Here is a 17,523-nt window from a genome sequence, read left to right on the forward strand (position 1 = left end):
TTCCTCCATCCTCCCTTCCCATCCCCTTCCCTTCAGCTGGGAATAGTCAGGTTAGCATTTTACATGCATATTTTGTTAAACATATTTACAGGGGTGGCTAGGTGGTGCAGTGGATAGAGTACCAGCCCTGGAGTCAGGAGTACCTGAGTTCAAATCTGGCCTCAGACACTTAATAATTACCTAGCTGTGTGGCCTTCGGCAAGCCACTTAACCCCATTGCCTTGCAAAAACTAAACATATTTACAAATTTGTAATTTTTGGCATGAGGAATTAGGATTAAGGGGAAGAGATACATAAGTGATAATTTCTATAAAGTGTTCATCAGATTTGGAAGGGTTGCTTTTTTTCTGTGTGTTTTGTTTTGTGATATATTTTCCTAGGGAACCATCTTGATAGGTGGATGAGAGATGTCTTATTGAAAAAGTGTTGATTATTCTGAGTTAATACTTTTTTCAATCAATTATGAAATATTCGATATATTCTTCATATCACTTGAATATCATTTGCTACAGCCTGCTTGTTCCCTAGAAATACCCTTATTGAAGATGTTCTTAGATGGAAGATCAGGTGTGTGATTTTTTCACTTTTTGGGGAGTATCAGTTAAGGGCTTAAGCTTTTTTCCCCCACACTTTTGATAACTTCCCTTCCTTTAGTTATCTTGTAAATTTGTCCCTTAGTGTCCTTTTAGCATAGATTCAGGTATAATTATATCTATACATTTAAATATTAGATCTTTTTATATTTTATCCAATTCAGTTGCTACTCCTTCCTTTTGTAGTTTACACTTCTTCTATCAGTACCTCAGGGAACTTTGGGTTCAAGTGTAGGGTTCCACCATCTTTGTTGGAGAGAACAGTTATAATATTTTTTGCAGATCTTTTCTATTTTTTTTTCTGTTTCTGTCCTATTTTTCATCCTTAAGTATCTTTGGAATGACTTTACTTAATTAGTTTGCCAAGCTTTCTGATTTTACTCTCTACTTCTCATATCTGCAATCTCTTCTGTCCCTTATCTCTAAAATGGGATTGCCTACATTATTGTTGATAAAGAAAATATTTTATTAACTATGGAAAATGCTATGTAAAAAAATGCTAATGTTCATTTTTTTGGGATGGTTGTAAAGAAAAGTATCTAGGATGAAGAATGTTTTTTACTACTCCTAGGCTATATGTGACAGTGGAGGAGCCAGATCTTGCCATTACCATGTTCAAAAAGCACAAATTATATGATGACATGATCCGCCTTGTAGGGAAGCACCATCCAGACCTGTTGAGTGACACCCATCTGCATCTGGGCAAGGTAAGCCATTTCTCCAACTGGATCCATCTTTCCCTTAACCTGTAATCTATCTCCCTTTCTCTCTACACTGGCTTATCATTCCTCAGGAACTGGAAGCTGAAGGCCGACTACAAGAAGCGGAATATCACTACTTGGAAGCCCAGGAGTGGAAGGCAACTGTGAATATGTACCGTTCTAGTGGACTTTGGGAGGAAGCCTACCGGGTAAGGAGCAGACTTTTTTTTTTTTGCAAGGCATTGGGGTTAAGTGGCTTGCTCAAGGCCACACAGCTAGGTAATTATTAAGTGTCTGAGGCAGGATTTGAATTCAGGTACTCCTGACTCCAGGGCCGATGCTCTATCTACTGCGCCACCTAGCTGCCCCTAAGGAGCAGATTTGTTTATCCTCACCATCTAGTAATTGTCTTACTTCATAAATAGCTTGGTTTCTTCTGATTCTTGTTTTAGGATCTGTGTCCTAAATTAGAGGAGATTAGGAATCAGAGGATGGGGGTGGGTGGGGAAAGAATGCCACTGGTTGATAGGGTGAGAATCAGATTTTATAGAGTAACCATTTGCCTTTGGACAGGAGGATCACTGAGTAGCTCTTCCTTTCAGGTGGCAAAAGCACATGGAGGTGCTAATGCCCACAAGCATGTGGCCTATCTGTGGGCAAAAGGTCTTGGGGGAGAGGCTGCTGTTCGGTTACTCAACAAACTAGGACTTCTAGAAGCTGCCATTGACCATGCTGCTGACAACTGGTGAGACCCTAAATTTTTTCTCCCATCTCTTCTTAGAAATAGTTTCATATGCCCTTTCAATTCCTACCTCAAGGGTTCAGCACAATTTCCTTAGGATACCACTAACTATAAAAGTTTCCCCACTGTAAAATGGGGGTATTATCAACATCATCATCATCAAGATTGTTATTATCATTATACTTATCCAGGTAATTGTGAGGATAAAGTGAGAAAATATTTACAAAGTACTCTGTAAACCTTAAAATATTCTATAGATGAATGTTAGTAACTATTATTATCATTGTTAATTATAATATACTTATTAATTAATACAACAAAAATTGTTCATGAAGCTGAAAAAAAGTTGGAAGTTCAGATTGAATAAATGAAAGATAAAATGAAATAAATGAAATAAGAGGTTTTTGGAGTTAATACTAGAATAGGAGCACAAAGAAAGCAATTGTTTTCCCTTTTCACTTTGGGCAATTCTAGTCAAAGTTAAGTCAGCTTCTTCCAACTCACTGTTGGCTCAGGGATGGCATGGGGATAGGGAAAGATCTATTCCCAGGCCTTAAAAACATGGTCTTTTTTGATACCTTTGATTTTTACATCCTAACAATTACTGAAAACACACCACTGTCCCTGTCTCACTGAAACTGAATCCTCTCTTGTAACAGAACAAGTTAAGCAAAAACACCTGATATCAGTATCTTATATGACAATGAATACAGTATCCTGCCTAAAAAATATACTCACCTCTGCTAAGCGGAAGCAGGTGTATGTTTCATTTTCTGTTTTCTAGGAAAAATTTTGGTTTTTCAGTTACTCAGAATTTAACTTTCTTTTAGTGATCTTTCCCTGTACATTATGAAAGACCTTCTTACAGAGCCATGTATTTGTACTAGGCAGGCGTTAAGCTGAGGTGTCCCCTGAGAGGACAGAGAGGAAGACCTTCATGGACAGGTAGCCAAGGAAGGAGGAAAGAACCCACCTGTGTTTTGGTAGCCAAAAAGTACAAATAAAAGGAGCCTCTCAGGATTAGCCAGGGAAATTGGATAATATTTCTATGGTATCTACTCCTGCTTTCTTTCCTTTTTCCTTCCTAAAGGAACTCCGTCTCTAAGGGAAGGGAAAAAGTTTTAGTGTGGATGCAACTATGTGTTTCTATCTCTGCAGGTACCTCAGTTTGTCTGTCATAGAACTAAATTTGATTGCCATGAGGAAGCAATAATTCTGGCATAAATGAGATGCATATCCTTTTGTGGTAGGGTGAGGAATGAAGAAGGAAGCTATTTAATAATAAGGGTCAATCTTCAAGGCCAGTTCTATCCTAAGCTTTCTAAGGGTGCTAAAATTTATCACCCAGTTGATCTAAAGTGAGATTTTCTTCAACAAGTGAGAAAAAACACTAATATGAACTGAAGCTGTTAGAATGCTCGCAATTTGATTGATTTCTAGGTCACTTGATTTAAAGCAGGTAATGTTACATAGTAATATTAATGGTCCTCAGGAGATAATAGGGTGAAAGCCTGCATAGATTTACTGAGGTTATTCCATTGAAAACAAGAGACAAAAACCTCACGGATTATATAAAACAGTGCTATGAAAATCAAGTGCATTTTAGTGGGGAAAAAAAAAAGAATTGGGTGTGATGACTTCTCTCTTAATCTCATATATACTATCTTATACGTTTTATACTATCTTTCTGGGCTTCCTCTTCATTCCAATCCTTCAAGCCCAATATTTATATACCTATGCCTCCTCTTAGAGAGCAAAAGGCTCTTTGGAAGGTCAAAATGCCAAAGAATTTACTTTCCCTTTGTCTAGTGCTTTTCATAACTTTTCATCTTTTTTTCTCAATCATTATTTTTTAATTTATCTCACTAATTATTTCTGACTTTTTTCTTTTGCAAATGTAAGAATTGAAATAGGCAAACTTTATCTTCATCTTTATTCTAGTTCCTTTGATTTTGCTTTCGAACTTGCTCGACTTGCTCTCAAGCACAAAACTCCCGAGATTCATCTAAGATATGCCATGTACCTGGAAGATGAGGTATGATACCCTGGTCCCAGAGTCTTCCTTCTGCATCCTTAAGTTAATGTCAGTGGATGACTGTGACCCCTGAAAGCTTCTTATTGATGTGGCCTCTTCTCTCCCTAAATAGGGTAAATTTGAAGAGGCTGAAGCAGAGTTTATCCGAGCCGGGAAACCCAAAGAGGCTGTCCTAATGTAAGTAACTCTCGTGTGACTTTTTTACATTTCTCACCCAAGATCTTTTCCTTCACAGTAATAATTATTCATAACTAGTATCACTAAACAATGTCCTTCACACAGGATATAACCTCTTTCTGCATTCCCCATATTTTCAAGTGATTCTACCCTGTGTTTTTTTTCTCCTTCATTACACTCATAATCCTGATTTTTATGAGTAGGTTTGTCCACAACCAGGACTGGGAGGCAGCTCAACGGGTAGCTGAGGCTCATGACCCTGACAGTGTCTCTGAGGTGCTAGTAGGGCAGGCTCGGGGAGCCTTAGAGGAAAAAGATTTTCAGAAAGCTGAAGGGCTGCTGCTTCGGGCCCAGAGACCTGGACTGGCCCTCAACTACTACAAGGTACAGATCATGTGTGAAAGCCAGAGAGAGAGGGTGGGGGTTAGAAAAGCCTAGAAACTCAAATTGGCCAATGTAACTTCAAAGAAAGTCTTAAGAACAGGAGAAATGAGAGGAAAGAGAGAGAGAGAGAGACCAAGAGACTTGGAACAACAAATCATGTGGGCTGGTAGGAAGGAGCTTTGAATGTTGGGATGAGAAGCAATTGAACTTTTTCCTATCCTCTAAAATTTCTTAAAACACACTGTTGACAGGAGGCTGGGCTTTGGAGTGATGCTCTTCGAATCTGTAAGGATTATGTACCTGGGCAGCTGGAGGCACTGCAGGAGGAATATGAGCGAGAAGCCACCAAGAAGGGTGCCAGGTATATATACCATTAAGGAAATGAGAAAACGGAAGGCCAGGGTTGGGAGGAACATAGAGGTATGCAGGAAGCTAAGTCATGGATTTAGATATTCAGCTACCCTATCCCCATATTCTTGCTTGCTTCTGCTCCTTTCATGAATGTGCTTTCTTTAGCCTTGGACTTCTTCCCTTCTATAGGGGTATGGAGGGACTGGTGGAGCAGGCACGGCAATGGGAGCAGACTGGTGAGTACAGCCGTGCCGTTGACTGTTATCTCAAAGTGCGTGACTCTGGAGGTACCAGTGGAGCCAGTAATCTTGTAGAGAAGTGCTGGATGAAGGTAAGATAGCCCAGATCCTCTCTTAACCTATCCAGTCTCCCTTTAGTTACCCCTAGGGTATTTCCATGGAAATCCCATTTCTTCCCCTGTTGTGCTCTCCAGAAGATATTTACTACAGAAGATATACACTGGAAAGGACTCAAAGAATAAAAATCATGGTCTTTATCTTCAAGGAACCCACAGACCATTTGGAGACCCAAGAGTAATAAGCCTCATACATTGAGCAAGCAAGAGCTATAGTTAAGTGCTAACTTACATAATACAGACTCTCTGTTCTGTAGGAATACTCCTACATGGAGAAGTAGTAAGGTTTAAACAAGGTTTTAAGGGTTAATTATAAGAAGGATTTGTTGAGGGCAGAAAACTATCTCCTGGGAATAGATTTCCAGGTAGTTCCTGGCCCAGCCTCTCTTCAGACTTCTCTTTCTTGTCAAGCACTCAATATAAAAGGAGTAAATTTGGGCCTATATACGTGACTTAAATGTGATTTCTGAAACAAAAGGAAGTAGAAAAGTTTTAAAGGACACTGAACTATCTACTAAAGGCCATTGGTTTGAATCCTTGCTCTATAAACAGGGACATTTTACTAATTTGAGCCTTAATTTCCTTCTATATAAAATATCTATTTCTATTCTTTTTCCTCTCCAAATCTGCATCTTGCCCTGATAATAGTACTCAGTTGTTTTTGTTTTTTTCAATTAGGCTCTTAGTTTCAGGGCATCTGGCATCCATTCCCTACTTTCTATATTACCATTGCAACCACCCTGATTCCTGCCTTCCTCATATCACTTATATTACTGAGGAGATTGGTCTGGATGACTTTTGTGGTGTTTTCCAATTCTGAGGTTCGGTGCTCAAAATACTTCCTCTACCTGCTCTGTGATATCTGAAATCCTTAGGATCATAGACATTGTACTGAACTTCAGCAGGGTAGTTTAGTACCTTAGACATTTGGAAAGAACTGATTTAACCCAGTCATTTTACAGATGAAGAAACAGACTCAGAAAGGTTAGGTGATTTGCCCAAGATTATATAGGTAGTTTTAATGGCAGAGCCTAGATTTGAAATTAAGTCCTTTATCTGAACCAAGTCCAACTCCCCTGCTCTTGCCTTGTGTCCTCAGATGGAGCAAAGCCATGAATACCATAGTTAAAAATAAAATGTTAAAAATGCAATTGTCTGAAGGCAAGTTCAACAAGGAATCCATAAGTAATTATAAAATGGCTACAAAATATTTTTTGTTTGATAAGATAATGGAAGAGCAATGATACAAAGAAGCAGGCAGGGCACTGAGAACCTGAAGGAGTGGGAGGGGGTAGAGGAAAAAGAATGACTAAAGGGGAAGCTAAGGAAAGACACCAAGCCTAGGGGACAAACTTTATCCACCTTATAGTTTTCCATCAGTTCATCCTTGGTAACCTTTATTCCTAATTGACAAATACACAAGAAAAATATTTTTCCCTCACTGGGAAAGTATCATTGTCTACTTGTATGTAGGTTTAACTTGGAGTATAGCTTCCTAGAAGAATATTGCCTTAAATTTTGAAAAATTGGGAGCAATAGATTGAGATTGCCAGGCAGGAGAGGGAGTTTATTGGATGAAGACAAACTAGGTGAGAGATGATGGATGGGCTTGAGAGGACAACCATGCTCCTGTTCTGAGCCCTCTTCTTTTCATCTTTATACTTTCTCCTGGCTACAGTTATCAGCTCCTTGCAGATGATATGTAAATCTATAATTTAACTTCCAAGCTGTCCTCAAGAGTTCTTGATACCAGGAGGCCCTGATAGCAACTCAATCTCATCCACCCAAAACTAACCTTCCTCTTCCTCTCCAAATATGCCCCTTGCCCTGATAATAATAGGACTCAGTTGCACTTTCTTTGGCTCTTCTTCCCTTCAGCAACTTAAATTGTCAAGTTCTATCCGTTCTACCATTGCTACTACTCTGGTTCCTGCCTTCATTGTGTCACTTAGATTACTGTAATTCAGTCCTCATGGATCTTTCTGCTTCTAAACTATTCTCAATCTGATCCATCATTCATATTATCGTAAGATAATTTTCCTTTAAAAACAAATTATCCGGGGCAGCTAGGTGGTGCAATGGATAGAGCACCGGCCCCAGTCAGTAATTACATAGCTGTGTGACCTTGGACAAGTCACTTAACCCCATTGCCTTGCAAAAACCAAATATATATATATAAAATCATTGGCAAAGTAGAAAAGAGTACGTGAAGAGTACATGAAACTGTAAATATGTTTATCATGCATTTTAAATTTATAATAAATGTTGTTAACTGAGTTAACTGAGCATTCTCTAAACTGGGCATGACAGAGCAAGCCAGAGACAGAGTGCCAGTGACCAAGTAGCCATTTATTAATTTGTTTCATTGCAAGAAATCAATTTGCAAAACAAGGTATTACTTCCTCCTTGGAGCTCCACCCTGCTGAAGTTCAGGCAGAGAGTATATATATACAGGCATTTTGGGGGCTGATATGATCTTCCCAAGACAAGCCCACCATACAGGATAATACAACCACTTATGACCATCCAAGTCAGAATCCTGTAGGAATGGCTAAGTTGATTGGATAGTTTATGGTACAGGACAGAACAGGGTTTGGATACAGTTAAGTTTATACTGATACACTTCACTTAATATAGGCAGGTCAGAAAGAACGCAGGACCTGTCCTGATTGATGGATGACTTCTGTTACATTGTTTTCACTATTTTCTACCTGTGGAAAGGATCTCTTGAGAATTATTATTAAATTCATTTTATACATTATATATATGTCATATTAATCAATGTAAAAATAATAACTCTTGACATTCACTTCTTTTGGACAATACATGTACCTTTGAAAACTCCTGCTATCATTTTCTGGGCTTTCTTTCTGGCTTGTTCATTTTATTTAAAAATACTTGATGGTACTTTTTTATTTCTTTAATTTTTCAACCATCCTGTCCCACTCTCTTCCCTCATCAAATTGGAGAAAAAGAAACATTCTAACAAATTCCCCTATTGGCCATGTCCAGAAATGTATGTCATGTTCTGTACCTTGTATCCATCACTTTGCTTCCAGAAAATATGTAGCATCCTTCATCATGGATCCTTTTAAATGATGGTTGGTTATTAAACTGATTCTTAAGTCTTTCAAAGTTATCTGTCTTTACAGTGTTACTATTGTAATCAATGTTTTTCTTGGTTCTGCTTATCTTACACTTTGCAAGTTTCTCTGAAATTATCTTGTCATTTCTTAAATCACAAAACATTGCATTCATAGACCATAATTTGTTCAGTCATGCCCCAATTGATGAGAACTCTCTTAATTTCCAGTTCTTTGCCACCATAAAGAAAGCTGCTATAAATATTTTTGTACATTATTCCTTTTCAGGAAATAAGCCTAGTACTAGTATCAGTGAATCAAAGAGTATGTATAGTTTAATAACTTTTGGGGCAAAGTTCTAAATTGTCTCCAAATAACAAGCTCCATCAGCAGTATGCTTGTTTCATGCAGCCCCTCCAAAAATGGTCATTTTCTGTTACTGTGAGAAAAAAATCCCAGAACTGCTTTAACTTAAATTTCTTTAATTATTCTTGACTAGATGGTTTTTGATAACCTGAATTTCTTTTCTTCCTTTTACATAACTATCACTTCATATTCTATGAGCCTTTTGGGGAAATGGCTCTTGTTCCCAAATATTTGAATCCGTTATATATATATATATATATATATATATATATATATAAAATTTGGATGTGAGAGCTTTAATAGAAAAATGATGGGTATCCCCCCCCCAACTTACAGTTTCCCTTCAAATTTTCACTGCATTGGTTTTGGGCAAATGTTTTCCAGTTTTACATAATCAAAATTCACCATTTTATCTTTTATGGCCCACTCTATGCCATTTGGTGATGAACTCTTCTGCCCATAGTTGTACTAGGGATTTCCTTCTTTGCTTCTCTAAATTATAATGTGACCTCCAAAATGAAGTCATGTATGTATTTGAAGTTTCTCTAGATATATGGTATGAAATACTAGTCCAAACTGGGCTTAACTTTTTGTGAGTGTTATTAATAGACTCTTTTGGCAATTAGACAAAGCCTATTCCCAAAAATAATGTTTTTAAACATAGAGGCAGCTAGATGGTGCATTAGTACATAGAGCCTTAGTTCTGGAGTCAGGAAAGTTTGAATTCAAATCTGTCTTCAGATACTGAATAGCTGTGTGACCTCAGGGCAATATATGGCTCAGGTTCTTCAACTATAAAATGGGGATATTGGTACTCAGCTTTGCAGGATTAAGAAATGAGATATTTGTAAAAAGCACTTGGCAGAGTGCCTGGCACTTTAGCACCATATAGGGTCCCTTCCCTTGTATATAACTGAAATTCTCAAAATAATTTGTAAAGTCCATAGATCCCCCTGAAATATGTCCCCAATCTGGATATCACCTTAAGATCTTTGATCTAAATCTGTATCTGCCAGGCTATTTAACAGTTATCTCATGAGTTTTTGTCAATGAGGTTTGGGGATTTATTCAGCATTATTACCACTGTTTTATTTGCTTCTTTATGTTAAGTATTTCATATGTTCCATTGAGCAACCTGTTTTTAACTATTACTTAGTAGTTCTGATTACTGCTTTGTGGTAAATTTTTCAATCTGGTACTTATGGGCTTCCTTCCTTTCCACTTTTTCATTATTTCCAGTGAATGAGATTCTTGAATTTCTTTATCAAATGTACCCATCTAAAAACATATTACCTACTAAACAAATTCCTCCAATCTAGCCTAACTTGACTACTTCCTATCCTACATTGTTGTTCTCTCTTACCTCTGCTTTTATATTTGCAGTTCTTCATGCCTGAAATGGGTTCCCCATCTAAGCTTCCTCAGTCTTCTGAGGGCCTCTCCCTTTAAGACCCAGTTTAAGTCCATGACTCCTTTCCTGCTCTTTGCCCCAAAACTCAAAATGATATTTTCCTTCTCAGATTTTTTCAGAGTACTATGTCTGGACCTCTCCTTTTATGTTTATCACATTTCCCTTGTGTTCAAGTTTTTAACATACTTGTCTTTTTCTGTTAAGTTGTATGCTCCTTGCTAGAAGGTTCTATGTGTGTATATGGAGTGGGAGGAACAGGGCCTGTCTTTGCATACCAAACAGCAAGCAGACAGCCTGGAGCAAGTAAATGTTCACTCCTTGAATGGTCATTTTCATTTGACAGAGACTGTATTAGGCTTCTTAGAAGTAAAGAAGCAGTTAGGGAGTCCTTGCTGTTATTGAAGATCATCTAGTCCAAACTTTTACTTAAAAATAGATTATTATAAACTAAATCATGAACAAGCACATTCAAATGCACAAATGTTTGTGCACGAAAGCATAAAGTTTTAATTTGTCTTTCTGCAGCCCCCAAATATCAAGGTGTCTTATTGTGAAGAGGAATTAGAACTAAAGGGGGAAAAAAACAAACCATGAGAGAAAAAACATAATATACTTTGGTCTGCATGCAGAGCTTAACATAAAGCCTAATGAATAGGAAGGGCTTTAATAAAATGCTTAACTGGTGACTGGAGATTTCTTAAGAAAAGAAAGTGAGGATGAGTTCAAGGAAAGAGGGAATTCGTTGGTTATGGAAGATTATTATGAATCAGTGGGCAGGCTTTAAAGGGCATTGCATTGGGGAAGGGAAAGCATCAGAGGAACTTGTAGCTTTAAAGGGAATGGCCCATTCATATTCTATGAAAAAAAACATGGTGGGAACTGTATCAGAATCTGGCTCTCTTTACCTGCTTATCTCTTTCATTTTTTCCTCCAGGCAGCTGAACTCTCCATCAAGTTCCTACCCCCACAACGTAGTCTAGAAGTTGTTCGGGCAGTAGGGCCCCAATTGATTGGAATTGGGAAGCATAGTTCGGTAAGCAGAGTGCTGGGGAACAAAGAAGGGAAGGTACAAAAAAAGGAGACTTACCTTGGGTTAGGAGCAGGGCAGAGGTAGAGATGCCTGAGCTCAAGAAGATATTTATGGTAAGCTGGGAATTTGACTCTGGGCAAGGGGGGGAGATAACAGATAATCTCTAATATTTGATTTATAACTTTGTATAGGCTGCAGAGCTATACCTGAACCTCGACCTAGTTAAGGAGGCAATTGATGCTTTCATGGAGGGTGAAGAATGGAACAAGGCCAAGAGGGTAGCCAAGGAATTAGACCCCCGGTAAATGCAAAACCCCAACCTTTTCTTAGAAACTTTATTTTAAGGATAAGAATAGAATAAATAAGGTATGTTTTTCAGCAATCGAGGTTAAAAGATATGTCTCCTTAGGTATGAGGACTATGTGGACCAGCAATATAAAGAGTTCCTGAAGAACCAGGGCAAAGTGGATTCTGTGAGTTGCCAGAAAATGCCAACATTGGTGGGACAGGAGACAGAATTCAGAGAGGGATCAGAGAAAATTTCTCTCTCTTATCCCATGGAAATATTTCTCCTCAATTTGCCAATAGCTTGTAGGTGTGGATGTTGTGGCTGCTCTGGACCTGTATGTGGAGCAGGGTCAATGGGATAAGTGCATTGAAACAGCCACAAAGCAGGTAAGTGTTCCCATCACCCCATCCCTAACCTGTTGTTTCCAGTTTCCCCCAATTCCCTATTTGCAAAGCTTCAGTATTCACACTTGGTGTTCATAACCCCTTGTTTCCCCCAAATACACCCATATTCTTCCAAGTCTTTCTGATCCCAATCCTCTCCTCTCTGGGTAGAACTACAAGATCCTGCACAAGTATGTGGCATTATATTCAACCCACCTGATCCGAGAAGGTGGCTGTGCCCAGGCGTTAGCTCTCTATGTGCAGCACGGAGCACCTGCCAACCCACAGGTACTGCCTCTTTCTGGGCAAAATCTTAAAAAATCCTTTCTTCCTGTAGACCTGTACTTGTTCTTGATTTAGTTTATAATAATATATTTTTAAGTGAAAGTTTGGACTAGATGATCTTCAATAACATCAAGAGGGGATAATGACTATCCCATGGATAACCCAGCCTCTCCTCTTAGCAATTCCTTTCATTCAAGTTTTCTGTACTTGCCCTCCACCATATCCTAGAATAGTACTTCCCTTGGAAATGGATCCTTTGCTAAAATAAATCCATATTTTGGGAAACCCTTTAAACATCAAGTCTTTACTGATCCATCATGAACATTCTTTCAGAGGCTAATCCTGCTACTGGAAATATCCCTAGAGTCTTTTTAACTTCTCCCCAAAGAAGTAACACCATTCCCACTCCCCTTCTCCTTTGTCTCATCTCAGTTCACTGGAGACAGCACATCTATGTTCTAAAAGCTTATGGCGGTACAGACTAGCCCACAAGACTTGGGAGTCAGCAAATTTGAGTTTCAGGCCTAGCTTACTTTCTTGCAGTATGAACCTGGGCAAATCATTTAGCCTCTAAACTTCAGTTTCTTAATTGTGAGATAGGGATAATACATATACTTGGTTTTTGGCAAGTGCTTTGTAAGGCACAAAAATGTTATAAAAATGAGTTACGGGGGAAACTAGGTGGCACAGTGGATAGAGCACTGGCCCAGGAGTCAGGAAAACCAGAGTTCAAATTTGGCCTCAGCCACTAGCTGTGTGACTTTGGGCAAGTCACTTAACTCCATTGCCCTACAAAAACAAAAGGACAAAAAACATGAGCTCCTAGTATACAACATTCTATTATTAATCTATCTCCCTCTAAACACACATCTTGAATTCTTCTCATTTGTATTCCCCTCCCTAACAAAAAATCTTTACTCCCAATTCCAGTCTTACTTCTCACTAAGATTCCTCTCTTTCCCATCCCAATAATCTCCAGAACTTCAACATTTACAAAAGGATCTTCACAGACATGGTGAGCTCCCCTGGAACCAACAGTGCTGAGGCCTATCACAGCTGGGCTGACCTGCGGGATGTTCTCTTCAATTTGGTGAGGGAGTCAGGGCCTTCCTTTAAAGATACATTTTCATCACAGAACTACTTACTCTCCATTCTCTTATCAGTGTTCATATCATTCTAGGATTTTCTTTCTCCCCTACAGTGTGAAAACCTAGTGAAATCCAGTGAAGCAAACTCAGCAGCCCATGAAGAATTTGAGACAATGCTTTTGATTGCTCATTACTATGCCACTCGATCTGCAGCCCAAAGCATCAAGCAGCTGGTGAGATGGAGGAAAGGGTGGAGGGCATGAATACTCTTTTCAAAAGTCATGTTCAAGGCTTCATCAGAATGGAGGCAGTATTTACTTTTATGTAGCATCTTCTTAGGTTTAAACAGAAGGCAATGTTTGTTGTCTGGCAATCCAGTGATAAGGGTGATTATTTGGGGGCCTTTGTAGCACTAGACTAGTGTTACTACCGTAAAGTTTAAAAATTAAAGAGGCCCTTAGAAATTATTGAATCAAGCCCCACTCCTTTAGAAGGTCCTGAGGCACACCATTCCTATTTTGTACATCTCAACTATTAAATCACATTTATATGGCACTTTACTTTTTATTTTATTTTATTTTTTTGCAAGGCAAATGGGGTTAAGTGACTTGCCCAAGGCCACACAGCTAGGTAATTATTAAGTGTCTGAGACCGGATTTGAACCCAGGTACTCCTGACTCCAGGGCCGGTGCTTTATCCACTGTGCCACCTAGCCACCCCTGTATGGCACTTTAAATGTTTACAAGGTACAATCTTGAGTTAAATTGTGCAGAGGGTACTGAGTGTCCCACAAAGCAGATACATGCCTAGGTTGGAATTGAGATCTAGCCAGTGCAAAACTAGTTTTCTTTCTACTGTTAATAGAAAGAATTAAATAGGCAACTGTTGGCACCAATTCTGTCCTTTATCTGCCCAGATTAAGTCTTGTCCCTCTTTCTACTTGACAGTCATTCAGACATTTGAAGATAGTTTTAACACTCCCCCAATGTCTCTACTCACTCTCCAGCTCTCCTGTTCTTGTAATGGTCTCTGATGCTTTCTCCTGCTACATTATAATATACAATTCTTGTGATCTCTCACTCTTCATCTCACTATATACATCATATATATTATCCTTACAATCATGGGCTCATAAAGCTTAGAGAGACCTTAGAGATCACAAAATGCTTTTAAAGTTCAGAAGTTAAAATATTATTAAATGTTTGTATAGAGTTGTTTTCTGTGTCACTTATTTAAGGCTGCAGCCTCTCTGGGTAGAAGCCTCCATGTCTTGGTTCATTGTTTTTTAAATCATAATTCATAGGAGACAGTGGCTGCCAGGCTTTCCGTGTCCCTTTTACGCCACACCCAACTAATCCCTGCAGACAAGGCTTTCTATGAGGCTGGCACAGCTGCCAAGGTGAGTAATGAAATTAGTAATGGCAAGGGAACCTGATGAATGAAGAACTGAGGTATAAAACCTAGTAACACAACCTAGTTGTTAAATTTCAACTATTTCCCACCTAGGCAGTAGGCTGGGAGAACATGGCATTCATTTTCCTGAACCGCTTCTTGGATCTGACGGATGTAAGTCATGAGGCAGTTTTGCTCAGGGAGTCTTGGGCACCCAGGGGAGTGCCCAAGTTAGTCTTACCACTTTCCTCCTGTGACTCCTCCAGGCAATCGAGGAAGGCACTCTGGATGCCCTTGACCACTCAGATTTCCAGGATACAGACATTCCCTTTGAGGTGCCCCTACCAGCAAAACAACACGTGCCGGTAAGGACTCTGGCTTAGAAAAGCTTATTGGTCAAGTGAAGGTTCAGCCAGGAAATGAGCAGGAAATGGTAACATTTTCATTCATATTTCCCCATGCCAGGGGAAAGCTGCCACAGCAAAGTTCCTTAAGTGGAAAAGTACAGTCAGGAGGGAAAGCTATCCCATGATTTGTAGCCAGAAGATGGCCTGTGGTACCATTCAATAATCTGTGTTGAGTTCTGCTTTCCAGGAGGCCCAAAGGGAAGAAGTTCGGGACTGGGTGCTCACAGTCTCAATGGACCAACGGCTAGAGCAGGTTCTACCTCGGGATGAACGAGGTGCCTATGAGGCTTCCCTGGTGGCAGCAAGTACTGGTGTCCGGGCATTGCCCTGCCTTATTACAGGTACAGAATTTCTTTAAGGGCAGGCAAGGGACCTTCCACTGTGCTCTTGTTTCTGACTTCCTTCCCCCCCATTCCAGGGTACCCAATCCTGAGGAACAAGATTGAATTTAAGCGACCAGGGAAAGCAGCCAATAAGGACAATTGGAATAAGTTTCTTATGGCCATCAAGGTTTGCTGGAGAGAACAAAAGCTGAGGGTGGTCTAGATATATGGTAAAGATAGGGGAAGGATGGCAAGAATGCTTTAATTCACTCAGTGTGTCTGGGACTAGATAGGATTAGGATTACTTCTTGCCAATCCTAGACCCTTCTCTCTACCAAAGTTTTCCTTTCCTTTTCCCCACAGACCTCCCACAGCCCAGTATGTCAAGATGTCCTTAAGTTCATCAGCCAGTGGTGTGGAGGGTTACCCAGCACCAGCTTCTCTTTTCAGTGATTGAAGGGATGGAGAAAGCACCCAAGCTCCTGTGTTCTATATTAAAGTTCTGAGAGGAACCTGGATTGTTGTTTTTTTATTTAATCCTTACACAGCCAAAGACAAATCATTAATAAGTGAAAGTGGGAAGGACTTTTATTACAATTATTTACATCACAATCTGGGTTTTTCTGGGTTTTTCAGAGGGCAATAAATCATCACCCTGGGCTTTTGTAGCTCCAATCACGGGAACTGCTGGAGAAAGGGGGGAAAATATTTGTTGGTAAAGGAGCCTAAATGTGACACAAGTTGTACCCAGACTCAGCCCCCCCCCCCCCCCCCCCGTGACCCTTACCTGCTCTAAACCCAGATTTTCCTCACTGTCTGAAATTCTTGGTTTTGTTCCAAAAGCTGCTCACTTTCCTGCTTTTTCCCTTTGGGGAATTCTGGCTCTTCTAGTTCCTGGAGCTGTAAGAGGAGGGGTAAGGGCCCGGGCCCGGGCCCTTGCCCAGCAGCCCCGCCCCAGCCCCGTCTCCTTTTTCTACCTGCTGCATTAGTCCTTCCTCCCCACAGGGCCGGAAGCCCCGGAGGGCCAGTGCGGCCCCACAACAGTATCCAGAAAAGGCAGCTTCGGCCGCAGCCATGAGCGCGGACGGGAGCCAGAGCGCCAGCGCGGTCTCCTGGGGGCACAGGGGAGGGGAGCGGCCAGGGGGCGCTGGAGTCGGGCCTTGGGATGGGGGGATGGGCTCGGGCTAGGGAAGGCGCTTACGTAGATTCGGGTGGGGTCGAAAGGGCAGTCTTCAGTCACTGGGTCGGAGAGGCCCCGGTAGCACTGGGCAAGAAGGCGGCGCCCTCCGTTGGCCACGGTCATGGAGAAGGCCAGGAGCAGCCCCAGCGAGCAGGCGGCGGACAGGAGCAGGTTCAGCAGGGACACGGCCAGCAGGGCCCAGTGCTGGGGGCGGCGCAGACGTTAAGTCCCCCCGGCCCGCCCCCTCCCCCAAGCCGGCCAGGCAGCCCCCGCGCCCGAGGCGCCTCCGGCAGCCCCGCCGCCCGCCCCGGCCCCGGCCCCGGCCCCGGCCCGCCCCGCCCCGGCCTCACCAGGGTGGCCAGGCGCAGGTTCCTGGAGGCCAGCAGCGCCACGAGGCCCGCGGCTACGCTCTGGGGAGACAAAGGGCTCGGAGGTGAGCTGGGCCCGGCCCGGCCGGCCCGCCCCGGCCCGCCCCGCCGCCGGCTCACCAGGAGGCCCGAGCCCACGGAGACCACGTTGGCCGCGGTGTACTCGGGCGTGATGGCTCCGCCGGGGTTCGCCACGTGCCGCAGCACGGTGCCGTGCAGCACGGCTCCCACCAGCAGGTTGACATGGCCCACCAGGATCAAGGCGAGGCCGGCGCGCATGAGCCGGCGGGGCCCCCGGGCCGCATCTGCGAAGCACAGGCCGAGCGGGTGGGAAGGGAAGGAGCCGGGGGCGCCACCCGCGGCCCGCGGCGAAGGGAGCCCGCCCCCGGCCCCACGAGCACTTACCGAACTGGCAGTAGCGGCCTCGGCACATCCCTCCCGCAGCGCCGCCCGCCAGCCCGCTGCTCCCGGGCCACCTGAGCCCGGCCCGCTCGGTCCTAGTCCCGCCCTCCCTACCTGCGCCCTAGCCACGCCCCTTGCTCCCCGCGGCGCTGCCCTGGGGAACGCGCAAAGAAACAGG

At 42.0% G+C, this 17,523-nt stretch overlaps 2 protein-coding genes across 4 annotated transcripts in view; one reads left to right on the forward strand and one right to left on the reverse strand.

The window, feature by feature from the left end:
* The window catches only part of IFT172 (intraflagellar transport 172), a 44,107-nt gene extending 28,052 nt beyond the window's left edge, over positions 1-16,055 (forward strand). The window contains exons 28-48 of the mRNA XM_074209825.1: positions 1,165-1,300; positions 1,387-1,503; positions 1,897-2,039; positions 3,978-4,071; positions 4,184-4,248; positions 4,452-4,632; positions 4,884-4,993; positions 5,173-5,314; positions 11,133-11,231; positions 11,420-11,529; positions 11,638-11,701; positions 11,817-11,903; positions 12,072-12,188; positions 13,165-13,275; positions 13,387-13,506; positions 14,577-14,672; positions 14,780-14,839; positions 14,932-15,030; positions 15,260-15,413; positions 15,491-15,582; positions 15,759-16,055. Of these exons, the coding sequence (XP_074065926.1) occupies positions 1,165-1,300; positions 1,387-1,503; positions 1,897-2,039; positions 3,978-4,071; positions 4,184-4,248; positions 4,452-4,632; positions 4,884-4,993; positions 5,173-5,314; positions 11,133-11,231; positions 11,420-11,529; positions 11,638-11,701; positions 11,817-11,903; positions 12,072-12,188; positions 13,165-13,275; positions 13,387-13,506; positions 14,577-14,672; positions 14,780-14,839; positions 14,932-15,030; positions 15,260-15,413; positions 15,491-15,582; positions 15,759-15,848 (2,287 nt within the window). The 3' untranslated portion in view covers positions 15,849-16,055. The remainder of the gene's footprint in view (positions 1-1,164; positions 1,301-1,386; positions 1,504-1,896; positions 2,040-3,977; positions 4,072-4,183; positions 4,249-4,451; positions 4,633-4,883; positions 4,994-5,172; positions 5,315-11,132; positions 11,232-11,419; positions 11,530-11,637; positions 11,702-11,816; positions 11,904-12,071; positions 12,189-13,164; positions 13,276-13,386; positions 13,507-14,576; positions 14,673-14,779; positions 14,840-14,931; positions 15,031-15,259; positions 15,414-15,490; positions 15,583-15,758) is intronic.
* On the reverse strand, positions 9,017-17,456 carry KRTCAP3 (keratinocyte associated protein 3). Of its 3 annotated transcripts, none has more exons than XM_074209828.1 (7): positions 17,349-17,446; positions 17,064-17,248; positions 16,926-16,985; positions 16,597-16,779; positions 16,373-16,507; positions 16,183-16,295; positions 9,021-16,079 (listed from the first exon to the last, which is right to left on the reverse strand). In XM_074209828.1, exons 1-6 carry the CDS (start codon positions 17,374-17,376, stop codon positions 16,188-16,190), a joined length of 699 nt encoding a protein of 232 aa, XP_074065929.1. In that variant the 5' UTR covers positions 17,377-17,446; the 3' UTR covers positions 9,021-16,079; positions 16,183-16,187. The 3 variants fall into 3 exon arrangements, with proteins under 3 accessions (XP_074065930.1, XP_074065929.1, XP_074065931.1); XM_074209830.1 differs by having other exon boundaries at positions 9,024-16,082; positions 17,349-17,456; XM_074209829.1 differs by lacking the exon at positions 16,373-16,507 and having other exon boundaries at positions 9,017-16,082.
* Positions 17,457-17,523: the final 67 nt, after the last annotated feature.

The sequence above is a fragment of the Macrotis lagotis genome, chromosome 1 (assembly GCF_037893015.1).
Source record: "Macrotis lagotis isolate mMagLag1 chromosome 1, bilby.v1.9.chrom.fasta, whole genome shotgun sequence".
Taxonomy (NCBI): Eukaryota; Metazoa; Chordata; class Mammalia; order Peramelemorphia; family Peramelidae; genus Macrotis; species Macrotis lagotis.

What these genes read in the sequence shown, in the direction of transcription:
- KRTCAP3 (XM_074209828.1), bottom strand. Translation starts at nt 17,376, where the DNA reads ATGTGCCGAGGCCGCTACTGCCAGTTCG. An exon ending in AGGCCGCTACTGCCAGTTCG is followed by an intron (nt 17,249 to 17,348) that starts GTAAGTGCTCGT and finishes TGTGCTTCGCAG; the next exon opens with ATGCGGCCCGGGGGCCCCGC. An exon ending in AGGAAGGACTAATGCAGCAG is followed by an intron (nt 16,296 to 16,372) that starts GTAGAAAAAGGA and finishes CTCCTCTTACAG; the next exon opens with CTCCAGGAACTAGAAGAGCC.